Source organism: Ylistrum balloti, unplaced genomic scaffold, assembly GCF_031769215.1.
Source record: "Ylistrum balloti isolate Yb309-2 unplaced genomic scaffold, AGI_CSIRO_Ybal_v1 Utg370120, whole genome shotgun sequence".
In the NCBI taxonomy this organism is placed as follows: Eukaryota; Metazoa; Mollusca; class Bivalvia; order Pectinida; family Pectinidae; genus Ylistrum; species Ylistrum balloti.
Window position 1 is genome coordinate 1,717,750 of NW_026782137.1, and position 22,172 is coordinate 1,739,921.

Here is a 22,172-nt window from a genome sequence, read left to right on the forward strand (position 1 = left end):
GAAAGAAGAAAAATCATAGAGAGACAAGCGACAAAATGCCCTCTGATTATCCCATGTTCAGTAATGATATCGTAAAAAAAAATCTTAAACAGTTTGTTCAGTGAAGTTATAGCTTGTATGTTCCTATTCCATTGCTAATAAATCCAAGCATTAAAATTTCAAAGTGATTTTGAGATTAAAGTCGACATGTGCGTGCTTGGTTCATGTATATATACACGTTTAACACTTATGTATTTTTGCTGCAATACATAATCATATCGTCAGACTGAAGGCTTTATCAGCGCCGTGTCTGAATGCAACAAGGTGAGAAAGACATGTGTACAATTATCCTATATACCAGCTTGTATAAACGTGACCAACACTATACTGTATTGTAAGGAAAGATATATATACATAACTGAAGTCTTGAGCACAAGTGATCATGCAGATATGTTAAGGAAGTTAAACAGTTTTGTCTCGGATTTCCATGTGATCACGCGTTCACTCCCTATGATACACCATGCTGATATACATGTATACACAAAGCGAGATATTCCTCCGACGCCCAATGACGGGGTCGTGATTCTGGCTATACCACTCATAATGGGACGACACTGTCAAGGCTAAATCATGGTCATTTTGGGGACCCGATGTCAATATGCCACACTTAATTCCTGATACCTATATATCCAACCCCAACTCCCCCCTCCCCCGATGTCAATATGCCACTCACTCATGCTACACTTAATTTTTGTTACCTGCTTCCCCGACCCACGATGTCAATATGCCACACTTAATTCTTGATACCAACTTCTCCGACTCACGATGTCAATATGCCACACTTAATTCTTGATACCTACTTCCCCGACAGTGACCTGCTTCCACACCGACTTCCCCGACTCACGATGTCAACATGCCACACTTAATTTTTGTCACCTGCTTCCCCGACCCACGATGTCAATATGCCACACTTAATTCTTGATACCAACTTCTCCTACTCACGATGTCAACATGCCACACTTAATTCTTGATACCTTCTTCCCCGACAGTGATGTCAACATGTCACACCTAATTCTTGATACCTACTTCTCCGACTCACGATGTCAATATGCCACACTTAATTCCTGATACCTATATCTCCAACACCCTCCCCCCTCCCCCGATGTCAACATGCCACACTTAATTCTTGATACCTGCTTCCCTGACTCGTGATGTCAACATGCCACACTCAATTCTTGATACCTATATCTCCCCCACCCGATGTCAATATGCCACACTTAATTCTTGATACTTATATCTCCCCCCCCCCCACCCGTGATGCCAACATGCCACACTTAATTCAATGTTTAGGAACTTGCTCCCCCAAATATTAGGATTTAAGTCTACGCAAGATGTCAACAACGAACAGAAAAAAAAAAAAAAAAAAACAAATGGTTAAGAGCACACAAGATCCCATTATTCTCGAACTTTATGTAGAGTTGTCATGAAATGATCACAAGTTATTTACCACATTTCAATTTTTTACGATTTTCGTTGGAATCATGCTAAGTGCACCAACACACGCAGCAAGGATTTTTTTCTGATATGGTACAAAAATCAGAAGTGATGTCTAGGACCAGCGACAGATTTCTATTTGATCCAAAATAGTGACTGAAGAATATTCCTTGCTGTAAAGTCGTACTGCCTCTAACATGTGTATTATGCATGTTGAATGAAGGCGAAGAGAGCGGGGGTGTTGTAATGGTATGGGTGATCACTAAAGATCTTCATTGTAAAGGTAACGAGACATATTCACCAAACAATATGTTTTCACAAAGACACGAGAAGTTAGTACTATAAAAAGGCAGCTGTAGGCATTTTCACTTTATAAAAAGTGGTAGTTTTCATTGTAGAACGGACGGAACGTGATTCTATTAAGTCCTCACTACAAAGCAATGAAAGTAACAGTAATATTAGTCAATGCAAGAAAGTAATGTGGTTAAAAATAATGGAGACACAAGGTATGCTAACAAGTGTGGAACTCATCAAATTTTATAGAAATATTCAGTGTTATCAGTGCTACCACAAAAATTTATTTTCATCAACCTACGTTTCTCGTGGCGATTCTGTCCGCCAAACGTCAACATCTTCCTCGGATTTAACAACGGAATGCAAACAACGTACATTTAAGTTTGAGAAGCCATTTCAACATCTTCTCACCAGAACTGTCATCGTTCATGCTTATATAAGGTGCCCTACCAATTATTTGAAATATGCTATGGTTCGTAGACAGTATCATGGAGTTTTGCTTTGAACATCTCAAAATTTGCTTCTAGTTATTTACTTGGAGAAATCACTTTATTATCGGAGACATGGTGGAAAGGATGGGTTAAACCAAGTCTTATACGGATGTACCGAGCCACGACAGACGGGTTAATGCTTCCATATTGCTCTATGTTCTGCCCGCATTCTTCTGCACCATAGAAAGTCCTAAAAGGAAGAAAAAATATCAGAATATCATATGATAGCGGTTATTTGAAAAACGCGGTTACACATGATACGGATATATATTTTTTATATAGAGCGACCATAATTCATAAAATGCCTATTTACTATTTTTGCATACCATTAAATTACTCATCTGAACAGTCAACCATTTTAAAAAATATACTGATAACTATGCCAACATACTTGACTATGCCAGACAATGAATTGGTCTACGACAAACAAAATCCATATATCGATGTGTGATATTGAGTATACAAAAAATACGGTAGAACCTTAAGATAGAAGTAAAGAATAAGATACAGTAGAGCCACGTTATGAATTAAGCTGCATCATACAAATGTTTCGTCCTTCTAGGACTCGTTAGTGATGCTGCATCATACAACTGTTTCGTCCTTCTACAACTCGTCAGTGATGTTACATCATACAGCTGTTTCGTCTTTCTACGACTCATCAGTGATATTACATCATACAGCTGTTTCGTCCTTCTAGGACTCGTTAGTGATGCTGCATCATACAACTGTTTCGTCCTTCTAGGACTCGTTAGTGATGCTGCATCATACAACTGTTTCGTCCTTCTAGGACTCGTCAGTGATGCTGCATCATACAACTGTTTCGTCCTTCTAGGACTCGTTAGTGATGCTGCATCATACAACTGTTTCGCCCTTCTAGGACTTGTCAGTGATGCTACATCATACAACTGTTTTGCCCTTCTAGGACTCGTTAGTGATGTTTCATCATACAGCTGTTCTGTCCTTCTAGGACTCGTTAGTGATGTTTCATAATACAGCTATTCTGTCCTTCTAGGACTCGTTAGTGATGCTGCATCATACAGCTGTTTTGCCCTTCAAGGACTCGTTAGTGATGCTGCATCATACAACTGTTTCGCCCTTCTAGGACTCGTTGGTGATGCTGCATCATACAACTGTTTTGCCCTTCTAGGACTCGTTAGTGATGTTTCATCATACAGCTATTCTGTCCTTCTAGGAATCGTTAGTGACGTTTCATCATACAGCTATTCTGTCCTTCTAGGACTCGTTAGTGATGCTGCATTATACATCTGTTCTGTCCGTCAAGAACTCGTTAGTAATGCTGCATTATACATATGTTCTGTCCGTCAAGTACTCGTTATTGATGCTGCATTGCACAGCTGTTCTGTCCTTCTAGTACTCGTTTGTGATGCTAAGGGTCTAAATTATGAAACCTAGGAGGCGACTGCGGAAAATCAAAATTGATCAAAAGAAAAGTCAAAATCTAAATGGGGAGGTGTATAAGCCCCATGATAAAATAAATTCTATAATATCCACATATCATGTCATTTTAGAACAGCGTCAAGTACATGTGTATGAATAAAAAAAACTCATCAAAACGGTATCATGGGTTTTATTGCAAGAAAATTGATAGTCATAACTATAGTAATGCAAGCACCGTTACATTTGTGTATCTTGGATAGATAGGAGAAATCAATATCCTTACAGTTCTATAAATTTCGCAATTTTCATGTATCTAATAATTTCTAAAGCATGTCAGGTTTATGAGTATATTCTGGACCGAAGATTTGCATAGCTATGAATTAATTAGTCGGTTTCGGGATCTTTGGCACTTTCAAGTTTAGCAACATTAAATAACCAGACATGATAAATCACACTAAAGGCAGAAATAGCTATATTTCGATATTTTTATTAAATAAATACAAATAAAACTGTTCCTTCATCTTAATCAAATGTTTTATTCATCATTATATATATGGTTATCACGTTTCGGGTAAGAAAACGCTTGATGTCTCCATTCGTTGCAGACATATTTACTGTCATTTTTTTTTAGATTAAAAGTTACTGAGATCACACATTTTCCTATATAACCACGTATACCGCAGGTCGCGTGCACCAAAGTAAAACGAACAGTACTAAAGAGAGAGGCAATTATTCGCCAGAAACACAGATCAATATTGATTCTAAAGTGACAATAAGTGGTTGTTTGTCATACTTTTGTCTTGTGCATGTTCAGATGAAAACGTCACGGGGCGAATGTAGGGTGCTGTTTTCTGTCTCAGAATATCGTGAAATCTGCCCAATAACTTCAGCGTTTGTACTTAATCATACATTACCACAACACTTACACTGGTCAACATGCTGTGTATAGATGCATCATAAAGAAGAAGAAAAAAAGTTTTGTTTTTTGTGTGTATAATACAAGTTACAGAAATAAGCATATCGTTGAATATTGGCATAGATCAATGTCCCACTATATTTTATGTTTTTGTTTTTGACATCTTTCATTTCCCTGGAGTTGGATGTACTGCTATTCAAATCCTAAAACACTATTTAATAGTCTAACTTGATAATAGAATGTGTAATATATTTACCTCCGATCACTTCGATCCTAGAACTTCTTTCCCTGCAAAAAACAACAATTCTGATGTAATGAATTCGGATATTTGTCAACTTCTCCAATTAAGTAGCTTGATTACAGATTAATATTGAGAACGTTTTGGGATCAGCTTTAACTACTGCAAGGGACCTTTACGTATCTTTTGCATAAAAATGTCAACGAAGTCCGTTACGATTCCAAAGTCAGCTCTATGTTGATGCTGTGTCAATGGCTGTTTTGTCCTTCTAGTACTCATCAATGATGCTAAGGAGGGGGCTACGGAACAGCTCCAAAACAAAGCGCCGATAATTAACAGCCGGTGAATATGATGCAGTAGGATATTTCTACCAATTCCTGACAATAGTCTACTTTATCTATCTGACAGACCTAACATATAGACACATTACTATGCATTGCAATATCAGCACATTTGAGTCGGGCAGTTAAAAATCAAGTTCGGATTAACACGTCGTGTTTTAGATCTCATGCCGATGTATATACGTTTTATGAAAAGTAATTTCTGTTAAACATTTTTGCATCAGTAAAAACTAGAAAAACTTAAGAGAGTACAATGTATTGCAGTGAATTGTTGTAAGGCTGTACTACATGGATTTGTCACGAATTCCCGATCCACGGTCTATTTACATTTGATGGTAGAAGTGGCTAGGGAGACGTCCCAAGAGTTACATCCCTTGTCACTATACTACATATATATGGACAGTAGGTTGGAAATTCGTGTCAAAACACTGTACTTTGTACAACCCCTGAAGTTCTACTGTCAGTCATGACTAATCGTGACATGACAAATTTCCTGGTGTACTGTTTACTGAATAGTTTCTAGCAATGTCAGATTTAGACATTTAGGCATCTACAAACAGAGGCGTAGCAATAATGTATGCTTGCATGCTTAAACATACGCTCGAATTCCATTGAGATATATTTGCCCTACTTTTTAAACCTTACTGCGCCCCTAGACCCCCTTAACCGGGGCTTCGCCCTTGGATCCTCTCTTGAAAGCATACACTCCTAAAAATGTTTTGCTACGCCACTGACAAATGTACTCCGGATGTTAAACCTATTATATGACAGATGTCTGGAGGTGATAGGATTGTATGTGAAACTATCTAACGCCCAGTACAGCAGCAAAAGAAAAGCATGTGACAATTATATTCATACTTTTGTATTGGTACTTACATTTATTTTATTAATATTTTCCCCAGCTATTGTCAGGTAGTCGATGTTGTGGAATTGTTCACAATTGTAAACAAGTCGTGCTGTTTATCACATTTGTACAGAATATTATCTGGCTGTTCACGGGACAATAAACCACACACACACACACCACACACCCTCACACACCACACACACACACGCACGCGCGAGCGCACACACACATACACACACAATCTGTGAAGACTTCTACTTAGCATTTATTGTATCGATTGTTTTTTCAAGCAATCACATTGACAACAAAATCATCTTATATCAGATCAAAATAAGTTTAATTATTGCTATTAACTTTCAAACAGAGACTACAATGTACATAATGTAAAAATGTTAAAACATTTTTAGAAATAAACAGAAATTGTGCACACAGATACATGTAGATAAAGAATGGATGGGTGAATGTAACTTACCTAAATTATAATCAACTACAATTACTTTTTGGAGTCCAGAGGCCAAGTTATAGTTTTACAGTTTATAAATAGAAAAGCAGAGATCAGAATAACACAAAAAAGAAAAATTTTAAAAAGTTAAAAGTACTTATATGAATACAGGGAAAATTATATCTTTTCATGAATTTGAGAAAAAAGAAATAGAAAACAAAATAATCAAAGTCCATTAAAAACAAAACAACAACATAATGAATAAAAACAAAACTTTAGATATCTTATTTTCAAATTGACAATAATAGAATTTGAAAACTCTCATTAGAAATTCATTAAGCTGGCCAGGCTTCCAACATCTTAATCAAGTTGTATAAGTAAACTTAAGTTTGTTATATAATAGTAATAATTAAAATGTGAAAAACAAAACACACATCTTGCATGAAAAACAAAAATACAAAGTAGGGTCCTTGAAATAAAAGGAAAATATTGATAATTGTGTAGCTTTGTAACAGTTCATAGAATTGATGTGAATTCACTGAAATAAGAACTACATGTATACAGTCTAAATTTTGAATATACAAAAATAATTGACCAAAACCCTGTTTGATCCAATTTGCAGATTACTTGGACACTTCCAAAAAGGTTGTGATTTATTGAAATTATAATTAAACACAAATTTGTTTAAAAAAAAAAATATAAAAAAAAAAAATCAAAAATAAAAACAGCTTTATAAAACTTGAAGATAATTGAGTATTTCAAAATAAATCTTTATCATAAGCATTTTTCAATCACTCTTAACACTTTTGGCAAGTTCAATAGCATGAAATTTTTATATCTCATGGCACTGACCAATACCACTGGGCTATGTCCAGTAGAAACACAAGGTCTATAATCTTGCATGTACATGAAGCTACAGAAAGACAAAAGTAAAAGGTTTCAATTAACAATGTATACCTATAATCTTTGTAGCAAAGTGTTACAACTGAGCTGTTGTTTACAGTACTAATTTGCAGATATGTCTGAAAGGAAAGAAATAAAATATCTCTGTCACAGACTACATAGCGAGACTAGATGGTCGACTTTCTGTTCCAGGGGAGATAATCCTAAAAATTTCAGTTCATTTGACCACATCTTTTCAAAGCAACTCCTGGTCAACCCAATGCAAGTCTCTTTTTATCTCTCAATTTTACAGATTGAAACAGAGTTGTTCATTTCTAAGAACATACCTACCATTTTAATCTTTTTTTTCTCAATTGTTTGAAGAGTATGAGCTTTAAATCTTTCAAGGTCTATGTAGTTGACATCTGTAAGTTTGTCCTGACCTAGGTCTACAGGTTCATACTGTTCCAAAAATAATGTATTTAAAGTGTGGACAAACAGATTTGTCTGCATAAATAAGTATCAAGACAATTTTATGTTAGGGTCTTATATGCATACTTAAGTATCATCTTCTATCAATATAAACATAAAAAGAAAGACTAATGTCACTTGTACTGTGAGGAGACATTACGTATAATATCACACAGGACTAGAAAAGATTTAATACAATCATACATAAACTTCCTGGCAAGTTCACATTCAGAACTCAAAAGTCTAGAATTCCCACAAGCAGTTATACACTATACAATAACAGACAATTATAAATCATTTACTTCTGTTACAACATCTGAATTCAAACAAATTTGTTCATAATATTACTTATATTCTCTAAAATCAATTAAAATCTTACAACAATCCTATTTAATTCAATGAAATGAAAGACAACAAAAAATGTAGAATTATAATGTACATTTAAAACTAACTGGACAAATCAAACCAGCAATAAAAACATATATACAAGAGTGATTGTGTCGATGATTGACAGAAAAAAAGTACAAGGCAAGCAGGAAATGTTTTATCAAAGCTAAATAATTCACTAATGGAGGGGAAATGCTTTCTACTTTTTGGTATAAGGAAAAATAAACCAATACAACTAAACTAGAATCTTTTTTTACAAACAACCAAAACAGAAATTTTACCCAATTTACAAGTTACATACACATACAGGGTCTTCCATGTAACAACATTTATTCCTTTGAAGGAAAATCCAAAACCAAATGATAATTAGTCTCACCCATAATATGTGTTCTAAAATACAATATATGTAAAAGTTTCTTTTCAAACAATGGCAAAGAAAAGTGATGGTCCATACGTACTTTTGATATTTCTAAATAACTGTCTTGTGTTATTATAAATGAAAACAATAAGAGCAGGGGCTGATATGTAATTTATATATATACCCCTACCCCTTAACCAGTTTTAATTTCATAAAAGAACAACTACCAATAAGAGAAAGATTTTAAATTTGTCTTAACAGACTGAAGGAGTTGATTTCCAGTTTCAATAAAATTGTAATTAAGAGACTAGTCACATAGAAGTGATAAATTATATACACTCAATTAAATAATGCCCAAAGATAATGGGTAGAATTATATTCAGAAGGACTTGGACTGTTTGGCAGAGGACAAATAGTGTCCATATATACTTGCCTAGAATGCTGTTACAAACATGAGACTGATGCTGACTAAAATATAATGGTGATTTACATTAAAGTAAACCATACAAACTTGTATCACAGTAATATATAGTGGATTGAAATACAAATTTTAAAACTTAAGTACATCACAATACAATATACTTTGTCTTGCTTTGTAAAATAGAGCTTTAGGGTTTTTTCAGTATAATATTTACCCTCTGTGTTTGTCGGTCTGGGAACAACATGAAAGTGTTTATTCTTGTATTACTTTATAAGCTGAATTTCTCTCAGATCATTCCATGCATATTTACATTGTTCAAATTGTACCACTTAGATAACGTTTTATAAGGAACAACGTTTACAAGCCTTATGAAGTTTCAATTGCAGAGATACAAAATTTTCAAATATAATAACATTTTCACAATATGCTTTTGCCAAGTATACATGTAAATGAAATTATTCTTGTTTGTGCTGTTAAATTTTTCGAGTAGAAATATAATGCTTTTTGGGTCAAACATTTATAGTTTGACGTTTATTCATGAAACAGATGTCCTGAAATTAATTTACATTTCAATATACAGAACTATATGTAATAAATACATCTACTCTAAAGGGTATACCATATTAATGCTAAAACAGCCCAGGACTACTAAATTAGGGTATACCATATTAATGCTAGAACAGCCCAAGGCTATCAAATTAGGGTATATCATATTAATGCTAAAACAGCCCAGGACTACTAAATTAGGGTATACCATAATAATAATAAAACAGCCCAGGACTATCAAATCAGGGTATACCATATTAATGCTAAAACAGCCCAGGACTAATAAATTTCCTCTAACTCAAAGACAGATGAGGAAAGTGGTTTTATAACAGGACAATGACATAACATCACAACTGGCTTGTAATTTTACCAAAATGTTAAATGGATGGGGTTATTAACAGACATAGGCTCACTGCTGAATAAAAACAGCACTGATGTACTGACTGATTTTGTTCAAGCATTTTACATTCTGTATGTAAGCAAACCAAGAACAAATTGAGCACTTTGCTATATTAATGCAAGTCTATAGATCTACAGCTGGTGACATAATCAGTACTCAGAATTAATATGTATACATGCATGTAAACAGGTGATGCATGTAAGTACTTAAAAATCTACTGTGTATTACATACATCATAGATCATAAATCCCTATTGTACTTTACATAGAGTAAATTCATCAGTCATGTGACATCAGTTGAAATGATTCTGGTTCCTGACCCAAGATATTTGATATGAACGTTCAAATCATTTTTGTTGATAATGTGTTCTGTGTTTATCCTGCTCACAGCCCAGGGAACCAATGTATGTTACCCCTGACTCAGGGGGTAGCCTTATTACATGACAATAAGCCCTTGGAGCCAATACATTACCTTGGACTCAAAATCAGGTTAAAGGCTAATAAGAATCCAGGACAATAAAATGTGTCTGATTCTACTATAGCAATAGATACTTATAGGCTTATAATCAGATATAGGCTTACAGTTATGAAGGTCATGACCCTTATATATATGTTTATATCCGAGTATACAGAATCTGGCCTCCTGTAGCTTCATTACTGTCCTCTTTCAGACAATCCCCAATGAACATCCAGCACTTGTTGGCATAAGATTCTGGATTTTCCCTCAGAATAGATACATGTTTCGGTGTTTCCCAGCACTCAGACTGAATGTGTAGCTTGAGTTTGTCCCTTCTGTATGTGACTATCTCTTCAACATCTGTGTGTGGAATGATCTCGTCTGAACGTGAGTATAAGTACAACTGGGGCCATCTTGCCTTGTCTTCCTTTATATACTCAAATATTGAATAGGGACTTATTGTGATACCAGAAGATCTGCTATTGAAAATTCTTGACAAAAACAGATAAATTCTCAAAAAGAACAAATATGTCACCATGCCTATGAAATATGCAATTTTCATGAAACCAGAATTGCCGGTAGAAAGTGCGAAAGCTTGTGCTGCTTTGAGAATTCTGCGTTTTCCAGGTGCACTATCAACTATTGATCCCTTCACTTTCAGTTTTGAGTATTTTCTTCCCTCTACAGAATGTAGAATACGGGAGATTTCTGAGTAGACAAAGGCGCCATTGTTGCTGAATATGTGAAAGAAGACAGGACTTTCCTCCAAGTTGAAGTCACTGATCAAATCAAGTACTCTGATTCCTATTCCATGGAGAAGGTGAGGCTTGAAGAAAGTTATTTCTCGAGGAGGAATGTAGCGAATAGTTATACACCTGGAATATAAATGAAAGGAAAATTATTTATTAAACTTTTCTCCTTCACAGTCGAAAATGTTTTCAAAAATCTAAAAGAATGCTATGAAGTAACAGTACATAAATGAAATAATGAGTTTGGATAGAAAATCAGAGCATTTTAGATATACACAACACCAGCAACTGGACCATATTCAGTATTGTCTTGAAAGTTGTAGACATGTGGAATTTTTTTAATCTGGAAAGCTGATTGCTAGAATAATTATTCCGGTTATTAATCTACCTTTCATTCCCAGGACATATGAAAGATACTTATTTAAATTCTCCAAAAATCTTTAACATGTAACATACTATATATAGGGAATATCCTGCTATTTTCTTACCTGTTGGTGAAGAATGTCAGAATGTTTTAAAAAGTAGATATATAAATCTCACCAATTCTTTTTAATAGAATGAAACAATTGAGTCAATTTGGGATTTATTGGGGCTATATTGATGATAGTTTTTAAGTAATTTCTGCTGGAATTACTAGTTTTCATATGTTAATAAAGATATAATATGTAAATTGTATGTCAATTTTTAAATCCTTCATTCTTAACAAGATTATGGAAGCAATACTCCTTGGCAGGCTCACAATAAAGTTGTTTTCAAAGTTCAGATGTTGATAATGAAACAATAAATAGTTTGTGTAAAAGTCATCTCTCTGTCATAAACGTTTTGATTCAGAAATAGAAATGAATTAAGCCTGTAGATAAATATATTTTGTCTCTATCTGTTTACTTTATCCATGACTTATAATTTCGTGTTGTTTATACTGTAATTTGCAGGTCATCGTAGCATTGTTGAAAGCCTGTTAGTTCTTTTCTAGGGCATCTTCATGTTTCTTTAATGATATAAAATCCCAGTGAATACTGTGTCAGGGAATTGAAAGTTGAATTCTTAGCCTTTTATCTAAACTTCATGTAGAACGCTCATAACTGACAAGAAGACCAGAGCAAAACTAACAAAAAGATAACGCAGAAATATTTATGATACCGACTACATCTACGCAGAACTTTTTGGACTAAAGTCATTAGTCAGTGCTTATTTTCAATTTTCAGCTTGAATGTTTATCATTGAATCATTAAAGATCGTTTATCATTCATATCCTGGTATGGCTGTCTTTTTCTAATGTGCATATCCTAAATGATAAAGTGCATTCACTACAGTACACCATCAGTGTTAAGTCTGTTAGTATACAAGTACATGACGTTAACATCCGTGTCGCCGTACTTATGCACTTAACGTTACTTCACAACGATGTCATTTAAAGTGCATCGTCAATAACACATTTAATGCATACTTGAAGAGTTACAAGACAAGGTCAGCGGAAGATAAAGTGCACAATATATATACACACCTATTTTGTTCGTATATTTTGCTATACTTTGCAAGGTACTGGTCCTTGCAGCCTGCCCAACCGATAAGAATGACAACGGGCTCAACGATTTCACCGCTAACGTTGACGAAATCATGTAACAAGTCTGCATCGTCATCATCGAAAACATCTCCTGAAGTCGGCGTAGGAAATGTTATGTGGTAGTCAAGTTCCAAATCGTCCTCTCCTTTCTCCATGTTGGATTTGTTCAAAACCGGAAATGATAACGCATGATTTCATTGGTAGAGACAAACTCACTTTGACCAATCAAAAATAATGTTACAAAATCAAGATTCCAATATGGCCGTGTAGCAACAAATATCAACAATGTTAGGATAAGAATTTCAATATTAATAGAATCACGTGTTCTACATCAGAATGAACATGTTGTGAAAGATGTAACCTTCATTTATAGACCTCAAGATTGTGCGCAGTGTTTCTTGGACGTTTGGGAATGCATAAAGGGATTTAATTATTTGAGATACAATTTGTCCTCTTAAACTGAGCAGTAAGAAAACTCTCAGCTGCTCTACAATTAATTACGGCGAATCTAGTGTTAGTTTCGTGACAAGAATATAACTATGGGATCAGCAAAACAACAGTCGGCTATTTCAAAGGTAATGAACCTTCTTCAAGAATGGGACAAAGGAAGTAAAGTGGTGAGAGGAAGGATTCTTAAAGACTTTATTTCACAAAATCAAAACAAGACTGGCCCTGAGCTGGAGCAAGAGTTTGCACAGGCTGCTAGTCTTTTCCTGGCGAGATTGACAGCATGGCTCCGACTAACGTATCCTTTTGTGAGCACTACCATTACCATGATGATAAATTCTTGTAGTGGATTTTTGTTCATTATAACACCCCATTATAAAGGTTTGAATTAAAATCATAAAAGTTCATTCATGTTAAAATTGATCTTGTCTTGGTTGAAGTGGGCAATGTGGGTTTTCATATTTTTCATAACAATATTTTTGCATCTTGTTTGAGATTACTATTTGAGGTGGGGGTGAATTTGAGTACATCGTTTCTGGCCCTGATACCCATACCAGGAGAGTAATATAGTGGATAATTTGAGAACAAAAAATCTAATTAATCTCAAATTGTTTCCATAAATCTACTTAAATATTTTTAAAACATGACACTTTCAATGAAATGATTTAGATAAAGAGATTTTTTCAAATCAGTTTGTTATTTTAGGGGGTGAAAACTATTATGCTGCCCTCAGCTGTGAAGTTTCCGATGTTTCAATATTACAGCTATCATACGGTTTGATCTAAGGTTTTTTGGAACAATGCTTATACCTATCTTATTGTAAATACACCAGTTTTACCCTGCAAAGAGGCATAATTCACATCTAATCTTGCATTTATTATGATCATGAGTTGTGTGTTGACACTCGAAACCCTCACATATGCACACTTGTGAACTACACTTAGTGTAAATTGATCAGTAGCAAGTCATTGGAATCTGATGAAGATCTGATATAATTCCTTAAAATAATACACAATCTTATCAATCACAATTTGTATTTAAATGCTCATATGATACATTATGCAGTTTACCTCACTCAAATATCCTTTATTCTTGCCACACAAACAGTTCTGTATTTAAATAGATAAATAAATAAATGAATAGAAGATGAGAAGAAAAGTTATGTAGATACATATGTACAATGTACACTACATATGAATGTACCATTCCTAATAGCATTTCAGGGTGTGATTAATTTCTAGTTTATTATGTGTACAAATGTACTCTTTGGTACAATGGATTATTTATCCACTTTAACTCACAGCAGATATATGATTGGTACCAGTTTGAATGACCAGTTGAAGGCAATATCAATATTTCTATCAGCTTCCAGTGGGTAAGTGAAATGACTTCTCGACGTATGTATAGCTCTTTGCAAATTTTGGGACAATCTTTTTTTTTCATGTTTTCTTGTTTTCAATTTAAATTTACCTCTTATACTTTTCACATATCTTCCAAATATATAAGTTCAATCCCTTGTTATGCAAAGTGCCATGTTCAGCAATATTATCCTTTTTCTAATTTTTTTATTTCTTTTAAGTCAAGATAATTTTTAAGTATATACATCGTATATACTACTTATCTTGCAGTTTAATTGATTTCATCTGTCTTGCATTTTAGTTTTGAACATTGTTTTTCCAATGAAAATTTTCCACATTTTTATATTTAGTACAAATGTGTTACCATAGATCTTTCTTTCACTGAATTAATTATTTGATAACTCATTTCTTGTTTCATGATAAAACTACAATACATTGTATATTATTGTGATTGCTATTTTCAGTCACAAGTTTATGGCAGAGTTTCTTGAAGTTGGAGGAGTATTAACATTACTTGAGATAATTGGTTTAAAACAGGCCAAAGAAGCTGACAAACTAGAGGGCCTCAAATGTCTGCAAGCCATTGCTAACGCAGGGCGAAAATACAAAGAACTCATCTGTGAAAGTTATGGTAGGTGATATGTCAAATGACTTTATGATACACATATATGATAAAATTCACAAATGAAAAAACATTTTCCAAAGTACTGGTTATTCTGTGACAGTAGAAGTTTTTTGACTCCAGACTTGAATACATTATGTAATAATTTCAGCAAATAAGCAGGGTACCTCTGCCTCACTGGAACTTGGCATCCCCCATAACATGGTCTGTATGTATACAAAATAAAAAAAGGGTTGGGAATTTGTCCTTGTGCTCAGATTTGGGAATCTTTATTAAGAATGGCCATTCAATGTGAAAATGTTTAAAGAATGCAACAAAGTGGCATTTTCACTTTTAAAAGGATTTTGACCCCCTGAACCTCTTCAGGATCACCCTCATCAACCAGTTCTGAATGGAGCTGTTCTTTTGCAGATAAAGTATGAAATCTGTTTTCTGAGATGTAGTTGAATTATAAATATGTGTCACACTAAACTTCCAAATCTAAGTATGACCAATATTCCCACCAGCAACCCTGTACGTTATCTTATTCCACCCATACGACAGACTCCCTATATATAAAGACAACCAACCCCACCACCCACCTCTGACAAGTTACAATCTTGTGACAAAACCAGTCAAGTGATTTTGTGGAACACTGAGACACCCACACACCTCAAACTACCAGGCACTGTACTTAACTTTGAGCAACTTGTAATTTTTCAATTACCATTTGTCTACTATAGTATGTTTCTTAACACAAATGACGTTACCAAGCCTGGCAGATACACCATACTTATATGTCACTTACTATCCTTGCCTGCTGCAATACTTAACATATTTGAACTATTTTTGCAAGTTGCAACATCAAACTACAACATTTGCCCTTTGTAACTTGGACACTAGATGTTAATAGGGTGTTTAAAAATACAAAAATAACCCACAATTTCAATTATTGACAGCATTGATGTGGATAGGCTTATTTACATGTATGGGCTTATTTGTGGACAAACAAAGGTTCTTCATGTACCTCTCTAGCCATACTGGCAGGAAGATTTCCTCCCTAATCCAAACACCTAGTCCCTGATTAAAGCCTAGTAGATTAACTTTTAGAAAATTTTCACTTTAAAAGTATAATTTGATCAATTATTTTGTGGACTATTTGTACATCAGGTATCCGAGCAGTGGCTGAATGTTTGGCCAAGTCAAAGACGGAAGAAACCCAAGATGCATGTAGAAATCTGCTGCTGATGCTTGCTCAGGGAAATCCTAAGTTTCAAACACAAGTCTACAAAGGGCTTATTGCCCTTCTTCCCTGTAGTTCTCCCAAGGCTCAGCAGATGGCAGCACAGTCACTACGAACTGTACAGGTAACTGCAAAAATTTGAAATTCTTTCACCTAAAAAAATATATGACTATGTTCTTGTTGAAAATAATAGTTAAAAAAAATAATGGTGTAAAAGTACATGTATGTAAACTTTGAAAACTTTGCCAGATGTGATTTAATATTTCTTTAGCCTCATGTGTAGGACTAATGACTCAAAAGTCATAATAACATTGATTAGAATTTTATGTGTTATTATTGTGGTTTAAATTTTTAATTATCTATCTGTTTTAGCCGATTGTTCAGACAGCCAATGTCAGTATAGTGGAACCACTTCTTAACCTGCTAAAGACATTACATCTGGAGGTCCAGTTTGAAGGTTTGATAGATATGAAATATTTCATCACCAATCTCATCCTAAAACACTGTTGTTCAGATGGCAATGAATGAATGAATAAAATAAGGAATGAATGAATGAATGAATGATTGAATGAAATAGTAATGACGTCAGCATGTTTGTAAATTCAGGAATTGAGCTTATCAAGGAGCTGATGGCCTATGATGAGGTTGCAGATTTGCTTCAAAAAGGTTTGGTGGGCCTGTTACACCCATCCAAAGAGGACACCATCCGCAGACCAGAGATTCTTGAAGGTTGGCACTTTGATTTATTTATTAAACTGCTTGTTGGTCCCCCAACCTCACTAGTACTAGTGAAGGGTTCTGTAGGTTTACATGCCATCATTCAGTACATTTCTCTGTCCAAGGCATATTTCTGATATAGAGTTATGTAATTTCTGTGGCTGTCATTACCACAGAACAACACTCTTCTGTACTTTTATTTGAGTAACTGATGATATAATTTGTAGATTATATAATGATTATAGTTTTCAAAATGTGGTTTAGAGTGGAGTAGTATCCCATTCAGACAAATGGACACTATGTTAGATTCACTACGTTCACAAGATATGAAGTGAAGGCCCTTTGTTTGTAACAGGTATTACATTTCATTTGTCTATTAATAGACCCTGACGTACCTAAGATAAATACCCCACTGCCAGTATATGTACAACAGGCTGCTGCAGCCAAGACTATTGGGTAAGTCATGAAAAAAACACAGGCTATTGGGTAAGAGTTTAAAGGAAGATGGTAGTTGTCATAACAATGGATTTGGAAAGACTATCATAGTAATGAATATCAAGAATGCTGTTATCAGTTAAAAGAATCTGAAATTTTAAGCGCTATTTTGAATATTTCATATTTGGTTGTATCTTTTTGTTCTCTCTTTTTACCATGTAAAAAATATTCCTTTCTGATCATGTTTGACTATGTGAAATCTTGGACACTGCAAAATTTCATTCCAAATTAATTATCAGATTTTGCAATAACATAAGTAACCTTGTATTGATTTTCCAATACACATGAAATTGTGTTGTTGTATAAACTTTCTTAACCACTATAATTCTATAGAAGACAGAAAAATACAACCATGAAAAATTTCATTTTAAAACAAACCAAAATAATGTAACTGTAAAAGAAAATTGAACCTATTGAAGCTCAGAATGTTAACTTTTATCTTGATTGGAGTTTTTTCTGTGTTTAATTCGTAAATATTTGTATTTTTGTAACAGAATTCTGGAGAGGGAGTCAAATGAAATCGCAGAGAAGTTAATACAGGTACGTTATATTACATTATGTTGTTATTTACTGCTATCTATTAATTCATCAAATTTAAAAACAACCACTTGGCACCTGTATACCAATGGAAGCTTATAAACTATTTGATAATGATCAACTAATTAATAATTATAATGGAACTCTACTGATGAATGCCATTAAGTTAATCATATTATAAAGCTGCATGGAAATGACAGTAGTATCAAATTTCAGCATTGTATTTACATGTTAGTATTAGAAGACAATGCCAAAATATTTTTCTATTCACCAGGTCTCTAGTTTTTTTTGGGAAACCTTTTTTTCATTCTAATTTTTCATCTCTGAACAGAAAAATTATCTATATTTCAGAATTATAATCATCATTTAATTGTTTAGTTAAAATAACATTCAATATATCTAGGTAACACTAATGTTTTTTATCATAGCTGAAAGTGACCCATAATTTGTTGTACGCCATGGGGAACCAAGATCATGCCGACAGTCAGAGACAGGCCAGCATGTCTTTGGAGGTAGGTATTGATAAATAAATATCAGTCTTGTCATCTACGTGGAACACCTTACATGTCAGAATCTAGCAGAAATCTAAAGGCTGATATATGTATTTCCAAACAAACGTTCATTGATCTCAGCTCATTGTGTGTGTGAATTTCTAAAGGTAAAGGATATTGTTGTAATACAATTGTCAGTAGTTATAATGAAGTAAATAAAGTGAATCAAAGTGAATAAAAAAAGGAGAAAAAGAAAGCAAAAACCAGAAAAAAATATATCTAACCCTTCTACACAATCTGTAAAAAAAACCCCAAAAAATGAAAGAAAACTATGCATTTATTTTTTAGTATATTAAAAGGATACTTTCAGTATTATCAAAAATAATTAATACAATGATATACATATACAAGATGTATGTACCTATATATCATTACATACAACAACAAATAACCACACAATATACTTTTTTTGTTTTAGTACCTGTGTCGAACATTCCCAATAGTTGATGAGAATGTTCGAGAAGCTATGGGAGAAGCTTTGTACAATCTCTTTATGGTAAGTTTATTTTGATGTTGATATACAGTAAAATCATATAATTCCGTAGGTGTATTTCTCTTGCACACAACTTTTAGTTAAATCTTGCACATGAAATCTACTAGTACTATTATCCATGTCAACTTTGAATTTTTTTTTGTGGGCATATACATTTCTGGATTCAGTGTACCCTGAATGGAACGAAAATAAATTCTCCACAAAAATATATGACTTTTACAGTATCAGATATATGTGGGGTGTGGCAGGGGGATGTTCACTTTATCAGCTCCCTAATATTTTAGTCATTTTGTTAAAAATTTTGATGAAGATCTTACATGTATGGATTTGAAAAATAGGCTAGGCCTGTATAATTTCATAAGTTACTTCACACTTTGAGCTACAATTTTATTTGTACAATATGGAGTTGAATTTTTACACTTTTGATGTTTTTTCCCTACAGTCAAACCCAGAGTCATTGTATATGAATATGACTCATATCCAGGCTGATGTTCTGGTGTCCAACAAAGTCAATATTCCTAACGGTACGTGTTGTACTCATTTCATTAGATAATCATTGTGATTCTCATGTCAGTTAAATTCACGAAAATATTTTTTTGCGTTTTCATTTTTAAAATATTGTCAGAAAAGATCAGATCTTTGATAACATGTATTTGATTTTCATGCTTTTTTCTCGTGTCATGACATTTAAAATATATTTCATTTTAATAATTTTCTTTGAGATTTCAACATGTATCACTTTTTCAAAATAGGATTTCACGAGTTATCAATGTCATAAAATGACTATTTCATGAATGAAATTGATTTGCGGCTGCAGTTATTAGACATTTTTAATCTGTAATTTCAGTGGTTGAAACCGTGGACTGAGTTTGGCTATGGAAAAGTACTACTACTGTAAGACACAAATTGAACATGGGACGTTTGTGTTAACTCTGTCACTCCTGCATTACTGGAATACTGTGTATGTTATTCAGAGGACAACTGGACCCATTTACCAGTAATTCAGGGGAATCTATGTGGCACTAGTCCAATTGCTTATTTTGAACATTTCAGTTTAAAAATGTATAAGAAGGAAACTGTATGTAGATGAGTTTCTGGAAAAGAGAAATTTTCTCATAAGGGTGAAACGGAATGGAAATTCAATGAGTTATTGGTTGTGTGCAAATCTACCTGATATATAATATTGTTCAGTTTTCCGAAGGGATTATTAGTGATGTGTCAGAATACAGAACTTCATCCCTTGGTTACTGTACTCAACAGACTATGGACACTATACAGCCCGATTATTTCATTACGTTTTGCATCATTTCATAATAGTACTGAATATTTAATTGTAAATAAAATATATATAAAAATGATTGAAATAATTGGCATTTTGGAAATTGAATTACCTCCCTTTATCCTGTTTTCCATGACTGGACTTGGCGCCAAAAACATTATCTCAGAAGAACTGTTATTACCAACAAACAATTAAAAAGAAATAACTGACACCAGGCAAAACACATACAAAGGATAACAATGGTAGCTACAAAATAATGAAACTTAAACGTCAATTTAAGATAATTTAAAAATGCTCATACAGAAAAATATCTATACATACATGAGCTGGTGTATAAAGCATGAAGGACTAATAACAAAGGCATGATAAGAGAGAAAAAACATAGCTACATGTATATAATGAAGATACTGAAATAATTACCTCTGTTACATTGGTGCCCATGTAGGGACTCTGGAATAATACTTAGATATGTACCACCAGCATCGCTGTAACCCATGGAAACTCGAGGACAAGTTGTTTCCTGACGGGCAATTTTTTATTATTATTATTATCAACGTCTCAACTCATTTACATATGAAATGTACAATTTACATAAAATAATACGTTCCTCAAACAGAATTAAATGAGCCATTTAGTAATGAATTATTGCAGACAGATTAAACTTGAGTATTATCAAAATTTGAATGCATATATCAAGACATACAGCTTCATCAAATGAACATTAACTTTTACAGATTCGTCATAAAAAAAAAGAAGAAAAAATATTGAATAGAAAATTCATTAAACATGAATTTAAAATTATGACAAATTGCTCTATTATCACGAAGTTAAATATTTTCAGACACATACTTACTATATCACATATATAATTAATGGATCTACGTACAACAAAGGCAAATAACATACATACTACTCTACTTACTTAAATAATTCTGTTTCTTATTTGAAATATTAAAGCAGGTTTTGGACATGATTATACATCTTTCACTACTTAATAAAACGAAAGACACTTTATCACTATCGGACATATCTCTAAAATTATCATTTAAAAATTGTGCTTTCGAGAATAAAAGAGCTCTAAAACTCATTGTACAGTGGGGACCGAGAGAGCACATGTTCTTCATCATCCACATCTTCATTGCAGTAAAAGCACAAATGTCCGATTCTATTTATGCTCTACACCGAAATTTCGCAAGAGCACTCCTTCAAGACTTTGGTATTTGACATTTAAGATACATTTCACAACAATAATCAGTTTTAAACTAAACATATCATTGTTTCAACGCCCCGTCCTGGAAGTGTCCCTCGTAACAACTTCCCGCCATTTCCCTACAAAGCCATCTATAGCAGCTTCCTGAGATCGCTCAGGTACAGCATTAATAATGGTATTGCCTAAGTTACTTAAGGGCAAATCTAACTCCGCACACTTGTTTCGGAACTTAAAACACCTATTTTTCAGCCGTTAGTTTTCTGCTAAGCTCTGTGCTCGTTTATAAACTATATTGCAAACTCTGGTCTCATTCATGAAAGACATCCCATACCACATTGCTAACCACAGTTACCCACTGTTTAACATATCACCAGACACGGCGGCGGATGGTGTATACTTGCCAAACCCCCATGAAGAACCTCTCCGCTCCATTTTGTACGGAATTTATACAGGAATAGGAGCCGAGTGCCCATATTTCGCTCCATAGCTAATCATTGGCTAAACCTGGGTCTCGTACAACTAAGAAGCATATGGTAGCCCGCCGACTGCTTCAAACATCGCAATGCG

At 33.9% G+C, this 22,172-nt stretch overlaps 2 protein-coding genes across 2 annotated transcripts; one reads left to right on the top strand and one right to left on the bottom strand.

Annotated features, from left to right (window-relative positions):
- Positions 1-6,318: 6,318 nt before the first annotated feature.
- LOC132550318 (transmembrane protein 53-like) lies at positions 6,319-12,829 on the bottom strand. Its single transcript, XM_060214363.1, has 2 exons — positions 12,615-12,829; positions 6,319-11,236 (listed from the first exon to the last, which is right to left on the bottom strand). Exons 1-2 carry the CDS (start codon positions 12,827-12,829, stop codon positions 10,519-10,521), a joined length of 933 nt encoding a protein of 310 aa, XP_060070346.1. The 3' UTR covers positions 6,319-10,518.
- Positions 12,830-13,085: 256 nt separating this feature from the next.
- On the top strand, positions 13,086-20,391 carry LOC132550371 (armadillo-like helical domain containing protein 1). Its single transcript, XM_060214423.1, has 12 exons — positions 13,086-13,419; positions 14,428-14,496; positions 14,944-15,110; positions 16,251-16,447; positions 16,696-16,780; positions 16,930-17,052; positions 17,424-17,496; positions 18,030-18,075; positions 18,501-18,584; positions 19,042-19,119; positions 19,559-19,640; positions 19,964-20,391. The coding sequence occupies exons 1-12, from the start codon at positions 13,214-13,216 to the stop codon at positions 19,981-19,983; spliced, it is 1,230 nt and encodes a 409-aa protein (XP_060070406.1). The 5' UTR covers positions 13,086-13,213; the 3' UTR covers positions 19,984-20,391.
- The last annotated feature ends 1,781 nt before the right edge of the window (positions 20,392-22,172 follow it).